Source organism: Adiantum capillus-veneris, chromosome 2 (genome assembly GCF_014529385.1).
Source record: "Adiantum capillus-veneris isolate H3 chromosome 2, ASM1452938v2, whole genome shotgun sequence".
NCBI lineage: Eukaryota > Viridiplantae > Streptophyta > Polypodiopsida > Polypodiales > Pteridaceae > Adiantum > Adiantum capillus-veneris.
This window is the reverse complement of record NC_140932.1, coordinates 83,556,616-83,574,925: the sequence shown is the minus strand read 5'-3', so window position 1 is coordinate 83,574,925 and position 18,310 is coordinate 83,556,616. Positions and strand designations below refer to the sequence as shown.

The window sequence follows — 18,310 nt, the reverse complement described above, 5'->3', positions numbered from 1 at the left end:
CCAAACACACACACACACACACACACACAACAACAACAACAAAGCTTGGGCAGCTTGTGTGTCACCAACGCAAGGGCCTAAAAGTAGAATTGCAAATCTTGGACGGTCCAGATCATCCATGGATCGTGGACCGTTGATCCCACCTAACGCACACCCCCCCCCACGGCCTAGAAGTAAAAGTAGGCTTCGCAGGACATTTTGAACGTTTCATTTGAACAAGCTCTGTCTTTCCTTGGAGAGCACTCAGAGATTACACCCAGAGAGATTTAGAGAGAGAGAGAGAGAGAGAGAGAGAGAGAGAGAGATCGGCGATGGCCCGATATGACAGAGCGATCACTGTTTTCTCGCCGGATGGCCATCTTTTCCAGGTCGAATATGCACTGGAAGCTGTCCGCAAGGGCAATGCGGCTGTTGGAGTCCGCGGAACAGACACCATAGTTCTTGGCGTTGAGAAAAAATCCACTGCTAAGCTGCAGGATGCAAGGTATTTGTGGGTGTGCATGTTATATGAGAGAGTGAGAGAGAGAGAGAGAGAGAGAGAGAGAGAGAGAGAGAGAATTGGCATGTTCAGTGTCATCACTGACTGGAGGCTAAGCTGTATGGTCACCTGCTCTGTAGTTTGTTGCCTTTTTTTCTCATGCCTATGCAGGAGGCTGGTTTTGCAGAACATTGGACTTGCCACCTTCTCCTATACTTTACCTTGCAGCCTTGAGAGCTTATTATTTCAATCTTTTGGCTGCATTTAGATGCATTCTTTATTATTGCTTCGCAAAGGTACAACTCCCTTAGGGTCCAGCTCTCCCGAGACTCTGCCTCTAGATGCCCTCTCAGAGTGGCCCTTTGGGCACTAATAAAGAGTACAAGGGATGCCCAAAAGCAGAGCCCCAAAAGTAGTGCCTTCATTGTCATTGGGGGGGGGGGGGGGGGGGGGGGGGGGGGGGGGAAGCTCTGCCTGATGATGTCCTGTGGCACTGTGTGCTTGCCTCAAGATCATATATACTTGTGGTCTCTCGATCCGTGCCCGCTGGCTATCTGTCAATCTGGGTGCCCACACTGCTGCTACGTACATAAAGGCTGGGGTGACTAATACATCAAATAGCTAGCCCTTCGTGCGGTTCTCCTAAAAAATGTGTCCGATGACGTCTCCGCTCTAACATGGCCAAAGCTGCATATCCTCGGGTGAGTCTGACAGTGGCGGCCTTTGCCATGGAGAAGGGTCCCTGCTGCTAGTGAAGGTGACTCCCAAGTAGATGTAGGAGGTGACCACCTCAAGTGGGCCTCCTGCTGCTGTAAAAGTGGCTGCTCGTTGGACTGATATGGAGGTGTGGAAGATCATGACTTTGACTTTCCAAGGTTCACTGTCAAATGGCTCTGTAAGCCCTTTGGTGATTTTGAAATCAAAACAATGTCATTAGCTTATAGCACAATATGGATTGGAGTACATGCTAGGTCAGCTCTTGCTCCTACTCGTAAGATGTAATCGGAGATCTCATCGATGTAGAATCCAAAGAGGGTCGAGGAGAGGGGGTATCCTTGCTTAACACCAATGTTGCTAGCAATAGACTCTGATAGGCCGTCTGGACAACGAACTCTCCGAGTCACTCTCTCGTAGAGAGCATAGATAGGCCATATCTTCCCTCTGATGGTTTCCCCAAACTTTGAAGCTGCCCGAAAAGCCTTTGCGGAAATCCACAAAGCAGCAATAGAGTTTCTTCTTCTGCACCTTTGTCTCATCAATGAGGCAGTGCAGAACGAAGATGTGGTCGATGGTGGAGAAGGTCCGCCTGAACCGTGCTTGGCCAAGAACTCGTAAGCCCTCATTTTCTCCATATGAACTGAGCTCAGCTCAAATACTGTCCCATATAGCTTGGCCATTGTATGGCCTATCATGATAGTTCTGTAGTTCCCTGGGTCCAAGGGTCCCTAGACTTGTGGATTGACACAATGGTGTGTTGAGTCCACTCCTCTGGGAAGCCCTTCCCTATAGCCCAGTTGAATACATGTTCAATCAACGGGGCTATAGTGGCGATTGCGTAAATGAGGTGCTCACTTTGTAATCATGTATGATCTGAAGAGCGTCGGTGCTGTAGAGGGTGGATGGCCTTTAATGAGGTGCTCACTTTGTAATCCTGTATGATCTGAAGAGCGTCGGTGTTGTAGACGGTGGATGTCCGATGGCCTTCTTGACCATCTCTGTTGTGAAGAAAGAGGAGCTTGTGGGTCGAGGCGCGGGTGGTTGTGGGATGAGAGGCTAGTTTGGTATCTCATAAAGCTTCTTTGCATAATCGTGCCATTCCTGTGGATCCTCAATAGGGGTAGGTGGTCGTGGCTCTCAAGGGTGCGCCATGCTGTGGCACTGTCTATGCTCGTGAACAAGCGGTATAGCTCTAGCTCCTGTCACAAGACGGGCACCACGTGTTAATAGTAAAGAACAGACTGAACAGACTTTTAGCACTTCAATAACAATTGAACTGAAAGAGAGACGACACACTACACGGAGTGGCGGAATTCCATCCCAGAGAGTATTGGCCCCAAAACCTTGGCGCCCCTTTCGGTATTTCTTTATGTTGCATCATCAAAGTACAAGCCAGTACTCCATCCTCTACACCTTCTCCAGGAAACATGCCAAAGAATGAGCCCATGGCCTCGTATTTAAAGGCCCTAGGCCCCAAAAGCAGTTTACATGAAAAGTCTTCAAACTTAAAAGCATCTGATCCAAAAGCAATGCCCAAAAGCTGCCAACGTAAACGGAAATCCGTACAACTACCTCGTCAACAGCACGGAAATCCGTACAGTCTGCCACGTCAGCAGTTAGCGCAAAATCCGGGTTGTCCGTACAGATCTGCCACGTCATGAGTTGCTTCTACTTCTTCTGTTGCTTCTTCTTCTAAAGTTTAGGCCCCTCGGCCGGCATTTGCAAGTTGGCTCCATTCTTCAGGGCTTTGACACGTCAACAGTTTGTGACATCTCCCCTTCTTGAAAGAGAGTAATCGTCCGCGATTACAACATATCTGCAAAACAACTCAAGTTAGCTCAAAAATTTCCGAGGGACAATCAATTTGCTCTTTTTGTTAAGGAGTTAGCTTCTCCTTTCGGTTGTTTTGATCAAGGAGTTAGCTTCTCCTTTCGTCCAGATCGGAACTCTTGATATTCCGGCGTAGTAAAATTAGCCATTACACTTAGACTATACTGATCTTCCACGGGTGTCTTGATACACTAAAATTACATACCCAGGCAATCTCGTCCAATTAGGAATATTCAGTAATTGGCACATCACAATGCAACACAAATGCTTACATAGGCATGTTACAAGACATAACAAACACCGCCACTGAGCACTCTCCCGAGACAAACGGTCTGCGATATGAAGCTACTCAATGCGGTATGAAGCTACTCAACTACTACCTCGTCACTCCCTCCGTAAATAACCTAAAAAGGTCCGGGCCATGAGCTCAAAGGAATGTACAACCAAACGCTCCCCAGACCGTAGTCTGCATCGCTTGGAGGTTCAAGTATACAACTAAACGTTCCCCAGGCATCGGCCTGCATCGTTCGGAGGTTTTCTAGCATACAACAGAACGCTCCCCAGGCATCGGCCTGTGTCGTTCCGAGGTTCAAACAATACCAAAACGATATTTCTCACTTCTCCACTCGGGAGTAAAATCACCAATTACTGAAACCAATATTAAGACCAGAGTCAAACAATTTAAATCGGCACCAAGACAGGTTTAAAACAGATAGCATCCATTTCAAACAAATTCCAAAGAGGATCACTAAACAAGTTCTCAAACAGATTCTCAAACAAATTCAAAATTAAAAAGCAATCTTGCCATCAGTCGAGCTCGAAAAGTCGATTGACTTTCTATCCTAAAACCTGCATAAAAAATTAGGGTTAGGTTCCTTCCATAAGGTCGTAGACAGCCACAACATGGTCCATCAGCTCTTGGACAGACAATGTTTCTCTAGCGACGATGATCGTCCCAAGACATAGCAATCACATTGAACCTCCAAGGTTTTTTGCTCAAAAAGAGACACCTACTGAGAGATGTCGAGAAATTTCAAGATATAATCTGCAAGGGTTTAAATGGCAAGCATTTCAGGATACCCCACTCTGCTAGAAGTTGCACTCCGAAGGAAGATGTCATAAACCATATATGTTCGGGCAAAAATTTTCTTGAAAGCTTGCCAAGTCCTTGGAGTGTGTGGCTTGGTAGCTATTAACATTTGCATGGCACTGCTTTTGAGGAAAACAGTGACTCGAAACAAATCTTGGATCCTTCTCTTGCAAGTGATCTTTATGGCTTATGCCCTGTAAGACATGAGTAGTGAAGACGGGAGCGCGCCCGATGCGCGATGAAGTAAGGGTGGGAGTCGCTAATAAGTCCGGGGTCGAGCACGAAGCCAAAATTTCCAATGAACTTTGAAAGTGCGATCTTGTTCTGTCTGCTCTTTGGTAGGACCGGCATGCTTTCAGAAAAGCACACGCTTGATGCTCTGATACCACTTACTGTCACAAGACGGGCATCACGTGCCAATAGAAAAGAATAGACTGAACTGACTTTTAGCACTTCAATAACAACTGAACTGAGAGACAGAGAGAGACAACACGCGACATGGAGTGGCGGAATTCCACCCTAGAGAATATTGGCCCCAAACCTTGGTGTTCTTTTCGGTATTTCTTTATATTGCATCAACACAGTGCAAGTCGGTACTCCATCCTCTGCACCTTCTCCAGGAAACATGGCAAAGAATGAGCCCATGGCCTCATATTTAAAGGCCCTAGGCCCCAAAAGCAGTTTACATGAAAAGCCTTCAAACTTAAAAGCATTTGGTTCAAAAGCAATGCCCAAAAATCTGCCAGCGTAAATCACGGAAATCCGTACAATTGCCTTGTCAACAGTCAGCGCAAAATCCAGGCTGTCCGTACAGATCTGCCACGTCATTAGTTGCTTCTACTTCTTCTGTTGCTGCTTCTTCTATGGTTTAGGCCCCTCGGCCGGCATCTGCAAGTTGGCTCCATTCTTTAGGGCTTTGACACGTCAACAGTTTGTGACAGCTCCTATGTCTACTCAAAGGCTCGCCGTTTTCGGCGTGTTGAGTATCTTCATTTGTCGTCCGGCCTATCAATCAGTGATGTTGTCACAAAGTGATGATGTGGCGGACAGCAGAAACCCTAATTTCTGCTAGAAACCCTAATTTCCGGAAATCGCGGACGTGGATTATTATTATTATTATTATTATTTTGGAAAATGATGAGCGACGCGAATTTTGCTTTTGCTTTTTAAAAAAAAAAAAAAAGAGAAAAGACTCTCTAAGAGAGAGAGAATTGATGCTTTTGATTTTAAAAGCTTTTGGGGCTCTGCTTTTGGGCATCCCTTGTAACCTTTAAATTAGTGATGAGGGCCTCACTTCTCAGAGCATCTGGACGCAGAGTCTGAGAGTGAAACCCTAACCGCTCTCTTGTACTTTGATGATTGATTAATATAAAAAGAAATACCGAAAGGGGCACCAGTCTTTGGGGCCAATATCTCTAGGCACGGAACTCCGCCGGGCCAGTGCAAATCTATTGTGATCTGTGAATTGTTTTGAAGTGGTTATTTGGTGCTGTCGCGGTTGATTCTTGACTTGGAGTGTCCAAGTCTGTTACAGTGGTATCAGAGCACAACCGATTTCTCTTCTACGGGAAATCCGATCCCCGATTTTTTTTTTTCCGCGGCACCTATGGCTTCAGGCAATGATCAGTCGACTCCCTCTGCATTTGGAGATGCGGGCAGGGATCACAAGGAAGATTCCGGCAGAGAGTACGGCCCGCCTTGGCCTACTTAGGCGGAGCGGCGAGAGATAGAGCGTCGCCAGTTGATCAGTGATGCAACAAAGATGATGCTTAATTTTGCCAAGGACCCGAAGATGGCAAAATATATGAGCCAGACCTCTTTGAAAGAGGTACAGATGGAGTGGCAGAGAACCACAACACCACTCCCGAAACCCGCTCTCAAGAAACCTTCTGCCTCCAAGAAAATAGACGGAGCAGGAATTGGAGAACGTGGTTGATGCACGGATTGCTCAGCTTTTCGACGTGCAAAAGAAAGACAAAAAGCACGGCAAAAAAGCAGATGAAAGGCATTGACTTCCCGGGATATTTGGGTCGTCGGTCGACATTTGACAAGGCAAAGAAATTGAAGAAGCGCGTCAAGTTTGAAGACCTACCCAGTACTTCTTCTTCTTCTTCTGACAGTTCTTCTAGCTGCTCGGATTAGAGCAAAGAAGACAGAAAAAGCAAAAAGCGAAGCAAGACACAAAGCTTCGGAAAGGGCAAGAAAAAGGCAAAGAAGGCTACATCTCGCCCAGAGATTGACAGTTCTACTGAGGACTCGTCTACAGACAGCTCAGATTCCGATGACGGAAAGTTTTATGCGAACAAGAAGAATTTTTACAAAGCCAACCAGTATGACTTTCTCGAAGATAAAAGCAAGAAAGTCCGAGAGTTTAAGGAAGGTGGCCACTCAATCAAGTTTGGTACTTTTTCAGGATACTCAGATGCTTCGAAGGCTTTGTCTTTTATACAGCAGTTTGACATCGCTTTCGCGGGAGGACGCTATTCAGAGCACTCCAAGATTCGGAGAGCTGCCTCTTACTTTAAGGGGAATGCTCGTACTTGGTGGTCCACGCTTCTATTAAGCAAGACTGTGCCAATTACATGGTTGAAATTCAAGAGGCTTTTTATTTCTTCTTGGTTGACTCAAGAGTTTGAGCGAGATATACGAGCTGCTTGGAACCATCTCCGGATGACCAAGAGCGATACAGTGAATTCTTACTGTGAAAGATTTTGGAACTCTTTTCTACCCACCTCTTCATTCAAGAAGATCTCGTTCAGAGAACAGATTGAGCGGTTTACCTTGGGTCTACCTACAGAGATCCGAGATCACTGCTTGGAACAGAAGTCAGCTTCTATTCAGGAGTTGATGAGTCATGCGAAGCGGGGCTTTGCCATTCACTTTGGCAGTCTGACCTACCCCACAGATGAGGCCATGACACAACGAGCCGAACAGACTTCTGAGAATGAAAGTAGAATGAAAAAGAGCAAGCCAGAGAAAAAGGATGCACAACCCAAGCTTACTCCTGAGGAGAGAGCTCGCTTCATCAGAGAGGGGAAGTGCTTTGGATGCGGGGAACATGGACATATTTCCGCAAAGTGCCCTGATAAGGCACAGAAAGAACAGAATGATAAAGACGACGACTGGTCTGAGAGTTCGAGAGCAGCTGAGGAAGGTGGCAGAAAAGGCAGATAGAAAAGCAGAACTGGTACCACATGGCGTGGGACCTGCACCGAATCTAATGAATGAAAGTACAAACTTTGCCGCTTTCGGGGCAAAGCGAAGGATCAGGAAGCTCTTTTGAAGGAGCCAAGGCCAACTTCTTTTCATTTGGAATTGGTGGCTCGATTTGGAACTACGCCCGACAAACTGACGCCACAGGCGGAGGTAGTTCGACTAGCATCCGGATGGGATGTTGCCATTACACCGAGCATTGGCAAACTTCGTTTGCAATGACAGGGGTGTTCAGGGCACGTGAGTGACGTTCTACTCGGGATCCCTTGGTACCACAAGAACTACGCCGTGGTTGACTACCGGGCAGAGAAAGCGACTTTGAGAAATGAAGGGCTTAGAGATTGTACTTGATGAACTTCAGTTTTCTTACTCATTCTTTTGGGAGAACTGAACGATGGATAAAGGTTGAATATGTTTTGACCTGAAGAAAAGAACGCCAAGATTTTTTTTTTTCTCCACGCTCATGCCGATTGCTTTTGAGAGGGCCTGAAGATCATACCATTGATCTGATATCTGGAAGCACGCCACCGAATCGGCCACCTTATCGTGTGAGCCGAGTACAGAATGAAAAGATTATGAACTCAGTGAAAGACCTCTTGGAAAAGGGTCTTGTCCAGCCTAGTACTTCACCGTACTGCTCTCCAGTGTTGTTGGTTTTGAAGAAAGACGGATCTTGGAGAATGTGCATCGATTATAGAGCTCTCAACAAAATCACCATCAAGAACAGATTTCCGATTCCTAGGATCGATGATATTCTCGACAGGTTACAGGGATCCTCGTGCTTTAGCAGGATTGACTTGAAGAGTGGATATCATCAGATCAGGATAGCGCCAGGAGATGTCTACAAGACAGCTTTTCGGACGACTTTTGGGTTATTTGAGTTTTTGGTGATGCCTTTTGGCTTAACCAATGCTCCTGCGACATTTAACCGGATGATGGACAGGATTTTTCGAGAGTACAGGCTATTTTTTTTTTTGGCACTTTCTTTGACGACATCATTGTTTTCTCCAAGAATGAGGCAGAACACAGAGATCATCTGCTTCAAGTCTTTTAGGCATTACGAGATCACACGCTAGTGATTAATGCAAAGAAAAGTGAATTTTTCCTACCATGGATACACTTTTTGGGACACATTGTGTCAGCAGCACAGCAGGAGTGCAAATGGACCCGGCCAAGATAGAGACTATCCGTGATTGGCCCGATTTGAGGAATGTCCATGAAGTTAGAAGCTTCTTGGGACTGTGTTCGTACTACAGGCGGTTCATACGAAAGTTTGCAGAGGTTGCTTCCCCTTTGCATACCTTGACACAGAAAGGAGTACCTTTTTCGTGGGGACCCATAGAGGTGACTGCCTTTCGGACATTGAAAGAGAAATTCACTACAGGACCAGATTTGACTTTGCCGGACTTGCAGAAGTCATTTGAAGTATTTTGTGATGCTTGTGGTCGTAGTCTGGGTGCGGTCTTGATGCAAGAAGGCCATGTCATAGCTTACGAGAGCCGTTTGTTCTCTAGGCCGGAGATGACAGCACAGATCTATGGGAAAGAGCTTTTGGCGGTTATCCACGCTCTTACTCAGTGGCGGCATTACCTACTCGGAGCGGATTTTACTGTCTTTACAGACCATCAGAGTTGGCGCTACTTCTTGTCATAGAAGCAGCTTTCGGAAAAGCAGATGTGGTGGGTGAACATCTTGTCACAGTTCCACTTCCAGATTGTCCATGTGCAGGGACAGAAGAATGTGGTGGCAGATGCTTTGTCTCGAAAACCGTTGGTTCTGGCTATTTCCGCGATACATCATAGGAGCTTCGAGGATATGGTCGATCAGTGTGCCACAGATACAGATTTTGCAGATATTTTCACACGGATATGGGATGGGGAGATAGTAGCTGGATACTCCCTTCGGGAAGGCTACTTGATGAAAAAGACTATGTTGTGCGTTACACAGCCGTTGAGGGAAAAGGTTATGACTGAATGCCATTATCCACCTTTTACGGGTCACCGCGGCATTGCTACCACCATGAAAGGGGTAGAGAGATATTTCTTTTGGCCGAGACTCAAGAAAGATGTCGAAGAGTTTGTGCGCAGTTGCTTGGTATGCCAGAAGGTCAAGTTTAATAGGCATAAGGCACAGGATTGTTACAGCCTTTACCCATACCCACCCGCCCCTCGGAAAATATTGAAATGGATTTCATTTTTTTTGATCTCCCGAGAATACAGAATGATCACGATGATTTTCCGATTACATGGCACGCCTGAGACGATTGTCTCCGACAGAGACCCCAGATTTACGAGTTTGTTTTGGAAGGCAATTTGGGAGAACATTGGCACGCGGTTGCAATTCTCGTCATCGTTCCACTTGCAGACTGACGGGCAATCTGAGATTGCCAATTCAGTGATTTTAGATTTATTGAAGTCTTGTATCTCGCATCAGAAGACTCAATGGGAAAAGAACTTACCTTTGGTGGAATTTGCCTACAATAACACGATACACTCTTCGACGGGGAAGACGCCATGAGAGATTGTTGAAACTGTTGCGAAGGTTCCATCCTTCCTGAGCACGAAAGATTAGAAATTTGAAGCGGATGAATATTCGCGAGATTTGGATACTGCTTTTGCCAAGGTTCGCGAGACTTTGCAGAAGTCTCAAGAACGACAGAAAAAGGCAGCGGATCGCCATCGTCACGACTGGAAACTGAAGGAGGATGATTGGGTGCTCTTACTTTTGAGAAGGCACGCCTAAGAAAGAAAAAAGGAAAGGAGAGGCTTTTTCCAAAGCTTAGTATGTGATACTACGGACCTTTCCAGATTACTGACAAGATAAATGATGTCTCCTTCGGATTGAAACTGCCAGATACTTGGAGGATTCACAATGCATTTCATGTGAATCTCTTGAACCTTTTAAAGGTGATGTGCCTGATGAGCAACCCGAAGTGGAAGAAAACGAGGAGATCCTTGTTCCTGAACAGATTTTGGCACATAAGGATACGAAGAATAAGGGTAAAGTCCGAAGGCGGTTCTTAGTTAAGTTCAAGAATTATCCTGCACTTGATGCGAAGTGGATGGAGGAGGAGGACCTAGCAGATACTCCTCAGATTGTGAAACTTTACCTCGATGCTTTTGGTTTAGCATAGTCTACTCCAAATGGAACCCAGAATTCAGCTTGGCCGAAGATCTGGTGCAGTGGGATGCACAAGAGGGGAGTTACTCCACTCCTTTGTCAACAGATGCCTCGATTTTGATACTAAAGTCACTGATGTCTCTTTGAGCTTGAGGGATACTGAGAGCTGACAGTATTCTGCTAGATGACTTTATGAAATGGAATTCCTGATAATGATACTGATTTGTTCCTGACTTCTTGTGAGTGTAGGAACTGATGCCGAAATGACTGCAGCATTTTGGTCTGATTGATCTCGAATAGACATGGTTGCAATAGGGGTTAGTCAATCGGACATCGATGAGGTCCCGATTGGACCTAGATGTGATTGCTAGCTACATTGCAGATAAATCATGGTCTAAGATCCGAATGAATGTTGAATGTCATGTGATGTCTGGTGATGTCCTGTGATGTCGTGTGATGTGACTGTCGATTTTGTACATGTGCTAGATGTGTGTTCCTAGTACGTAGGTACTAACAGTCAGTGTCTGCTAAGACGGTTTATGGCTTTTGTCGGTTTTGTAGGCGTAATCGCGGTCGATTACAATGCTTTCAAGAGGGGGGTATGTCACAAAGTGATGACATGGCGGACAGCAGAAACCCTAAAATTCCTGCAAACCCTAATTTCTGCCAAAAACCCTAATTTCCGGAAATCGCGGAGGCGGATTATTAAAAAAAAAGAAAATAATATTTTTTTTTTGGAAAATGATGAGCGACGCGAATTTTGCTTTTGCTTTTTAAAAAAAAAAAAAAAGAGAAAAGACTCTCTAAGAGAGAGAGAGAGAGAGAACTGATGCTTTTGATTTTAAAAGCTTTTGGGGCTCTGCTTTTGGGCATCCCTTGTAACCTTTAAATTAGTGGTGAGGGCCTCACTTCTCAGAGCATCTGGACGCAGAGTCTGAGAGTGAAACCCTAACCGCTCTCTTGTACTTTGATGATTGATTAATATAAAAAGAAATACCGAAAGGGACGCCAGTCTTTGGGGCCAATATCTCTAGGCACGGAACTCCGCCGGGCCAGTGCAAATCTATTGTGATCTGTGAATTGTTTTGAAGTGGTTATTTGGTGCTGTCGCGGTTGATTAGGGGGGACATAGCAGAGGGCAATGTAGATGATTCTGTTTCGCGATAGTTCAAAGTGAGTCTAAAGGTAGCGGGCCTGCGGGTCCCGTGCAACAATCTGTATCTTGCTCTGGAGTCCCTGTCTAAAGAGTATGGCCACCCCACCCGATCCTCGTGTAGTGTGTTGGCGGTACTCCCCCGATGTGAGGACTCCCACTGAAAGCCATGGATCCTTGTCTCTGTCAAGAGAATGAGGTCCCGTCCTCTCATCACCTCCTCAAGTCTCTCTGGGTGTGTCCAAAGATCCCCGTTGCAATTCTAAACTGCAATGTGGATCTCCTCATGTCTCTCATAGGCCGCGAGTTCCTATGCGATGGTCTTGCCGTCGATGATGACCCTACCATCTCGGTATACCGCCTTCTTCCCTTCTTTGTGAGCTTTTTTGACTCTAGGCATGCACGCGTGGCGGTGGTCTTGTTGCATCTTTGTGAGGTTGTCGTCAAGGTAGATAGGTGGGCCCTCTAGCCCTCTCAGGATGGCTCTGTTTCGAATGAATGAGGATGATGGCTCTTTTCTGTATGTCTTTGCCGGCTCTCCAAGCTTTGGAGAAGGGTAGCTCCTCGTCTTCCTTGTACCCGAGCTTCATGCATAAGGCTTTCCTATCGCTCTCGGGTGTGGACCCCCCCTCTTCTTTGATGCCAGTCACTCATACATTGAGGCGGCGGGCTTGTCGCATCTTATCTTCCTCAATGGCTGTGTGTGTGGTGAGTGCCTCATCTATTTGGGCTTCCGCTCTCGCCTCCTTTTTGATATTCTTCTTGACAACTTCAAGCCGTCCAACCTTGGTGGGCTCCAATTTGTCGTCGATGCTTGCCGTGAGAGCTTTGGTGATCTCCTCATTGAGGTCTTCCTTGGCTTCCGCTTTGATCTCTCCTTCTTCGGGGGTAAGGGATGCGATAGAAGCACGGGGAGGTCGATTTGCTCCTCTCTTCCATTCCTCTTTCTCCTTCTCTCTCTTCTCCTCCCACTTCTCCTTCTCCCTCTTCCATACTTCCTTCTCCTTGGTCAATCCTTTGACCTCTTTCTCAAGCTTGTGTAGCCGGTTGGCGATGCCGTTGAGGGTGTCTACGATGTAGGATGTTGTCTTATCTTCAGGCTTGGTCATCTCCTCCTTCGTGGCGTTCTTTGGCATGTCGACGTTTTTTTTGGGGGGGGGGGGGTTCAATGTGGTGCACTCATAAGGAAAGTGTGCGTGCGTGCGTGTGTGTGTGTGTGGGTGGGGGGGGGGGTGTTAGGGTATTGCTGGTGCGAGGGCGGAATCAGCCAGTAGCGCAGCAGGCCAGCGCGCGGGGTCAGTCCCAGAAGGCAGCACGCACAGCACAACAGGCAGGCAGGGCATAGGGCAGCGCACAGGTCAGCAGAGAGAAGAAGAAGAAGAAGATTGTTTTAACGTCGTAGGAAAAGATCTTAAAGATCTATCCGACGAGGAGAGTTGAACTCAAGACCTGTTATTCAAGAGGGAAATGGCATAACCAGCGTGCGCGCGCACACACACACACACACACAGAGAGAGAGAGAGAGAGAGAGAGAGAGAGAGAGAGAGAGAGAGAGAGAGAGAGAGAGAGAGAGAGAGAGAGAGAGAGGGGGGGGGGGGGGGGGGGGGGGGATTTTTCTAATGCTTATGAAAGGTCAGATGAATGTAAGATGTATCAATGTCTCTATGCATGACGGATAAAAGAGATGAATGCTCTAAGTCGAACTCTAGTTTATCCAAGGTCTCTGATGGTGCCTTTTCTTGCAAAGACTTGAGATTAGAATTAGAGGATCTTGCAAAGCGTTTGAATTTAGCTCTGCCACTATATTGTCGCTGATGTTAATTCAGCCCATGTTAGTCCAGTATTTGATTTCCCTGAATTTCACTGCTTGTGTTCGTTCCTTTTGAGCTTGTCAAAATTTTGATGTGTGTGGCACTTCTAGAAGCAGTTTTAACCACAAATGTGTGCTGTGTTCTTCCTCTTACAGGACGGTGAGAAAGATACTGAAACTCGATGAACATATAGCGCTAGCTTTTGCTGGTCTCACTGCAGACGCTCGCGTGTTGGTGAATAGGGCGCGTGTTGAGTGTCAAAGTCATAGACTTACTGTGGAGGATCCAGTCACAGTTGAATACATCACACGCTACATTGCTGGGCTGCAGCAAAAGTACACCCAGAGTGGAGGGGTTCGGCCTTTTGGCATTTCGACTCTGATTGTGGGCTTTGATCCATACACAGGAGCACCGTCACTATACCAAACGGATCCCTCTGGAATCTTCTCTGCATGGAAAGCGAATGCAACAGGGCGAAATTCGAATTCTGTGAGGGAGTTCCTGGAAAAAAACTACACGGAGACTTCTGGCACGGAGACAGTGAAGCTGGCCATACGTGCTCTTCTTGAAGTAAGTTTCTCTACATGACATCATGATTTGACTTGTGGTATGCTCACTTGATACCTATACGGATATGCTGGTTAGGATTCTTTGAGCTGTTTTACATGGTGTAGATTTTAGGAGTCTACTCTTGAGTTGCAGAGACTTTGTCATCAAGAGTAGGGTCTCCATATGCATGTTAGGTTTCAATTGAGTGTCCGGGAAAGTTTTCTTCCCTAGATGGCCAGGTTTCCTCCTCGTGAAGATGCAAACTTGAAGTAGTGGAATTTTTGGCCAATCTAGATTTTCAATCGGTTCTAGGCCAAGCTGAGGCAGACCTTTCCCGAACACTGGTTTCACCCTCCTTTGAGACAGCTATGCTCACTGAGTAAAGAGTGTAGTTTTAATTCTAAAATGTGTAATTGTTTCCATTAACATGGTGGGTTTATGCAGGTTGTGGAGAGTGGGGGCAAGAACATTGAAATTGCTGTTATGAATCGTGAACAAGGTCTGCGACTGTTAGAGGAGTCTGAAGTTGAGGAAATTGTAGCTGGCATAGAAGCTGAGAAGGCTGCTGCTGAAGCTGCAAAGAAAGGACCTCCAAGAGACAGCTAAAGTGAGTTGAATTGTGTGACTTATTTACAAACTCGAAGCACATGTTTTGAAGTAATGTGAAATGCCCTTCAATTCTGAACCAGTTTCTACGAAATGTTTTTATTGGGCAGGCAAGGAGGAGTGTTTTTGCATGATGCATGGATGTTTAGGTTTATGACATTATCTGGAGAAGACTTTTAATGCTGATTACCATGCCAACACTACACAATATACTTTTTGTCCTTTGTTAGAAAGAGTACTTAACATTTTGATTATGAGGAAAATATTTCCATTTTTAGTTTTGTTCGATCAAGGAGCGCTTTGCAGCAGTCGCTTGATGACCGTCCCTCACATGAATTATATTCTCTCTTTTTAAGTTGATAGGTGCGCTCCTAATGTGCTGGGTGCTTTTATTGTGTTGTAGTTCAAGCAAGTGCTTGTTCTTTTGGGATTCCAGGTTTTCTTTACTGAAATAAATTTCGTTGCTGTGCCACTAGCAGAACAATGTGTTTTCAAAGTGGTAAACTTTCAGCCATTATATTTGGGTGGTAATTGTGAGATTTATGGTGAGAAAGAGACCAAGAACAACGCAAAAAGTGATAGGATGGTGGTTGCAGTACCCATGCAAGTTGGTCCTGTCGTTAACACCTCCTGTAGTAGGATACAAATACATTGTTCCCCGTTTTGTCTTCTTTGAAGCAGAAACTGATTAATTTTGAATATTCGGTGATTGCAATTATGCTGATTTAAGGTCTTCTTTTGTGTGATGTCTACCTTAATGAGTCGGATTGGCTAACTTGGCCATTCTATTGGCTTGTCCAAGTTGTTGCCAAATGAGCACTCAGATGAGTGAAAGGGAGATCCAGTGGACATTGTTCATATTGTATGAGAGATTATGCTTAATTGTTGTTTGCAAGATTAACCTTAGAAGTTTAGCATTACCACCTTGTCAGTCTGTCTATGTCTTGTACTTGGGTCGCTTGTTTTAGGAGAGTCTTGTTCTGCTATCGAGTCATCCGTCTGGACTCGTGCACATGATGTCTATGGTTGAGGCTATGTCTGTTGTCCATTTTGATTGTCTTCAGAGTGAAGTACACACACTATGTTGTCTGGTTTGAATAAAGTATGGACATTCCTCGTTTCCTACGATTTCAAAACAATAGGACCACAATTTGTCAAACGCTAGCTAAATGTGTTCGAAATCGGAGAAGATTGATAGCATTGTTTGGGTAGGCAAGTTTTAGTGCATGTGAATGGAATCTTTTTTCATGTTAATATCTGTGTTTATAAAGTCACATTGACCTTTGTGACTTTGAAACACCACATCATGTTTAACATGGAGGTTTCATAATGTTTGAAAAGGGGTGCTTGAAGGAAAATTCTTGTGCTCAGAGTTATCTTCCCCCCCCCCAAGGACAGTTGGAATCGAACAGAACGTTTTAACTTCATTAGCCACACCTGCCACACCTTATTTAGAGTGGCTAAGTGTTGGATCTTGGATGCACCCACCATTTTGTAACTATAAAGGCAAGTTCATGTACACCATAGGGTTTAGGGTCAAAGGCACAATCTTGAGCTTCCACTATGATGGGAAATAAATTGTGACAAAGAATAGTGTCATTCAAATTGGCTTAGGAGGTTCAGTGTCGTGTGAATCAAAACAATCGTCCAATGTTTCTACATTTGGCCATATGTGGTTTGTAAGCGCAACTCAATGGATTGTTTAGATATATGAGAACTTGCTTGCGGTAGTCCAAGAGACCATGATGATTGGAAAGGGGGAGAGATGCTAGCTTTTAGTGAAAGAGACGAGGAGATAGACCAGCACCTCATGCCCACACAAGCAAGAGAAACAAAGACCGCACGATTGCAATTTTGTGAACAAATATGATTGTATGAGAGAGAGAGACACTAGTTCTGTAGTAGGATGAGTGTTTTGTTTTTTTCTCCAACTTGCTAGAATAATTTGGTGAAGCTAGAAATTAGATTTATTAGTCAATTTGTACTGGGCGTCAATGATGAGGTGAAAATTATGGGTAAATTTAGTCCATACGAGAATCAATGTTATTTTAAGATTTTGATGATAAGTTTTGATTTTTAAAATTCGAAAAAATTTAGTATTGTTTTGTCAATTCTTATGAAAATGCACAATCGTGTCTTCTTAAGAAAACAATTTTTTGCATTGTTTTGAAGTTTTAGGGTAGAAACATGCTTGTTACAATCAGACATTAAGCTTCATTGTATCCCAAATACGCGCCAAAAACTCAAAATGTTAAAATTGTTGAGATTAAAGAAAAATTTTGGTCTTTTGAGTTTCTGTCACCAACATCATGATATTCTATTGCAAAATTTAAGGTCCAAATCTGATCGATAGGTCAAAAGCAACATAGTAATCATTTTTCAAGGTTTCAAACTCACATGCAACTTGTAAATTAAGCTCAATTTAGAAAATTAGTGCTATAATTTTTAAAAAAAAAAACTCATGAAATTGTGATTATAAATTTTTGAATTGCATTCATGAGTTAAAAACTCCGAAGTTACTGAATTCTAAGGTTAATATCTCATGAATTGAAAAAGAGAATTTTAACATGCACATTTTTGAGAAATTCACGTAATTTACCAAAGATAGCTTGCATAAACATAAAAAACCTATTACTTTAAGACTAAGTTGGTAGAGTACATATGTATCATAGAAAATTGTGAAGCTACATGAAAAACGTGTTTGCACTCTGCATCTATTGTATCCAGAAAAGTTGCATGCTAGATCCACAACTTCACATATTTAATTTTAAGTACAAAAGAATTTTACATTACATGATACTTGTAAAAATGTGAAGCACATACATAGATAGCTAATATAGATTATTGCATGCAACCCATTAATTTTTTTTGTAAGACTTAAGTGACATCTTTTAGAGAAAGCTCAATGGCTGTTTTGCACATATACTCATGACTGTAGTTCAATATGAGTATTGTGTTTAAAACAGTTTTTTTAGATACTTTGGTTAACATATTGTAAGCTTGCAAAACAATTTTATATAACATTTTCTTGATATCACATAGCATTTGATTTAAAATTGACAAAAAGAGACATTTAAGTGTCCTTTTTGGTACCGAACTAGTGTTAACGTTGTAGGAACATATGTGAGGATTTATTAGATCAATCTTGAACACAAGATCTATTATTCAAGAGAGGATTGGGATAATCAATTATCGTACGGGTGATAGAAGGGTTACTCAATTTACTCTTCTTATTCACATATCTGCAAGTGCATGCGTGCATGCACACACCCACACACCCATGAGGAGAAGTTATAATGCGGTAGGAACAATCCTAAAAGACCTTAGAGATCTATTTGATGACTCTTCAAGTTGAGACTTGTTATTCAAGAGGACACTTTTTGGATAGGGCACATTGTACAAAGGGAAAATTAGAGGCATCAAAGACTTCAGAAATAATATCGTGATTGAGGCCAAAGTCTTCCAAAAATCAACCAAAAGCTCTTCTTGCAACGTAGGGCTAAATTATAATTTTTTGAATCCTTGTGTGGTAGAAAAATTCTAGTATGATTCCACCTATATAAGTGTATACTTGACCTCTAAATTTTTTGCATCAAGTATTTGCAATACTTTGGGCCTTAAATCTTGATGAATCCCAAATTAAGCTCGTCATCTCTCTCTCTCTCTCTCTCTCTCTCTCTCTCTCTCTCTCTCTCTCTCTCTCTCTCTCTCTAGCTAGCGTTTAAAGGCAAAATTTGGTACCA

General features: G+C 44.1%; 1 protein-coding gene across 2 annotated transcripts; it reads left to right on the top strand.

Moving 5' to 3' along the window:
• The first annotated feature begins 216 nt into the window (after positions 1-216).
• LOC147463090 (proteasome subunit alpha type-7) lies at positions 217-14,962 on the top strand. Of its 2 annotated transcripts, XM_086487250.1 has the most exons (4): positions 218-484; positions 13,568-13,982; positions 14,406-14,568; positions 14,678-14,892. In XM_086487250.1, exons 1-3 carry the CDS (start codon positions 312-314, stop codon positions 14,565-14,567), a joined length of 750 nt encoding a protein of 249 aa, XP_086343376.1. In that variant the 5' UTR covers positions 218-311; the 3' UTR covers position 14,568; positions 14,678-14,892. The 2 variants fall into 2 exon arrangements, with proteins under 2 accessions (XP_086343384.1, XP_086343376.1); XM_086487258.1 differs by having other exon boundaries at positions 217-484; positions 14,406-14,962.
• Positions 14,963-18,310: the final 3,348 nt, after the last annotated feature.

Coding starts and splice junctions, on each gene's coding strand:
- LOC147463090 (XM_086487258.1), top strand. CDS start 312: ATGGCCCGATATGACAGAGCGATCACTGTTTTCTCGCCGGATGGCCAT. Junction 485..13,567: donor GCTAAGCTGCAGGATGCAAG/GTATTTGTGGGT, acceptor TTCCTCTTACAG/GACGGTGAGAAAGATACTGA. Junction 13,983..14,405: donor CCATACGTGCTCTTCTTGAA/GTAAGTTTCTCT, acceptor GGGTTTATGCAG/GTTGTGGAGAGTGGGGGCAA.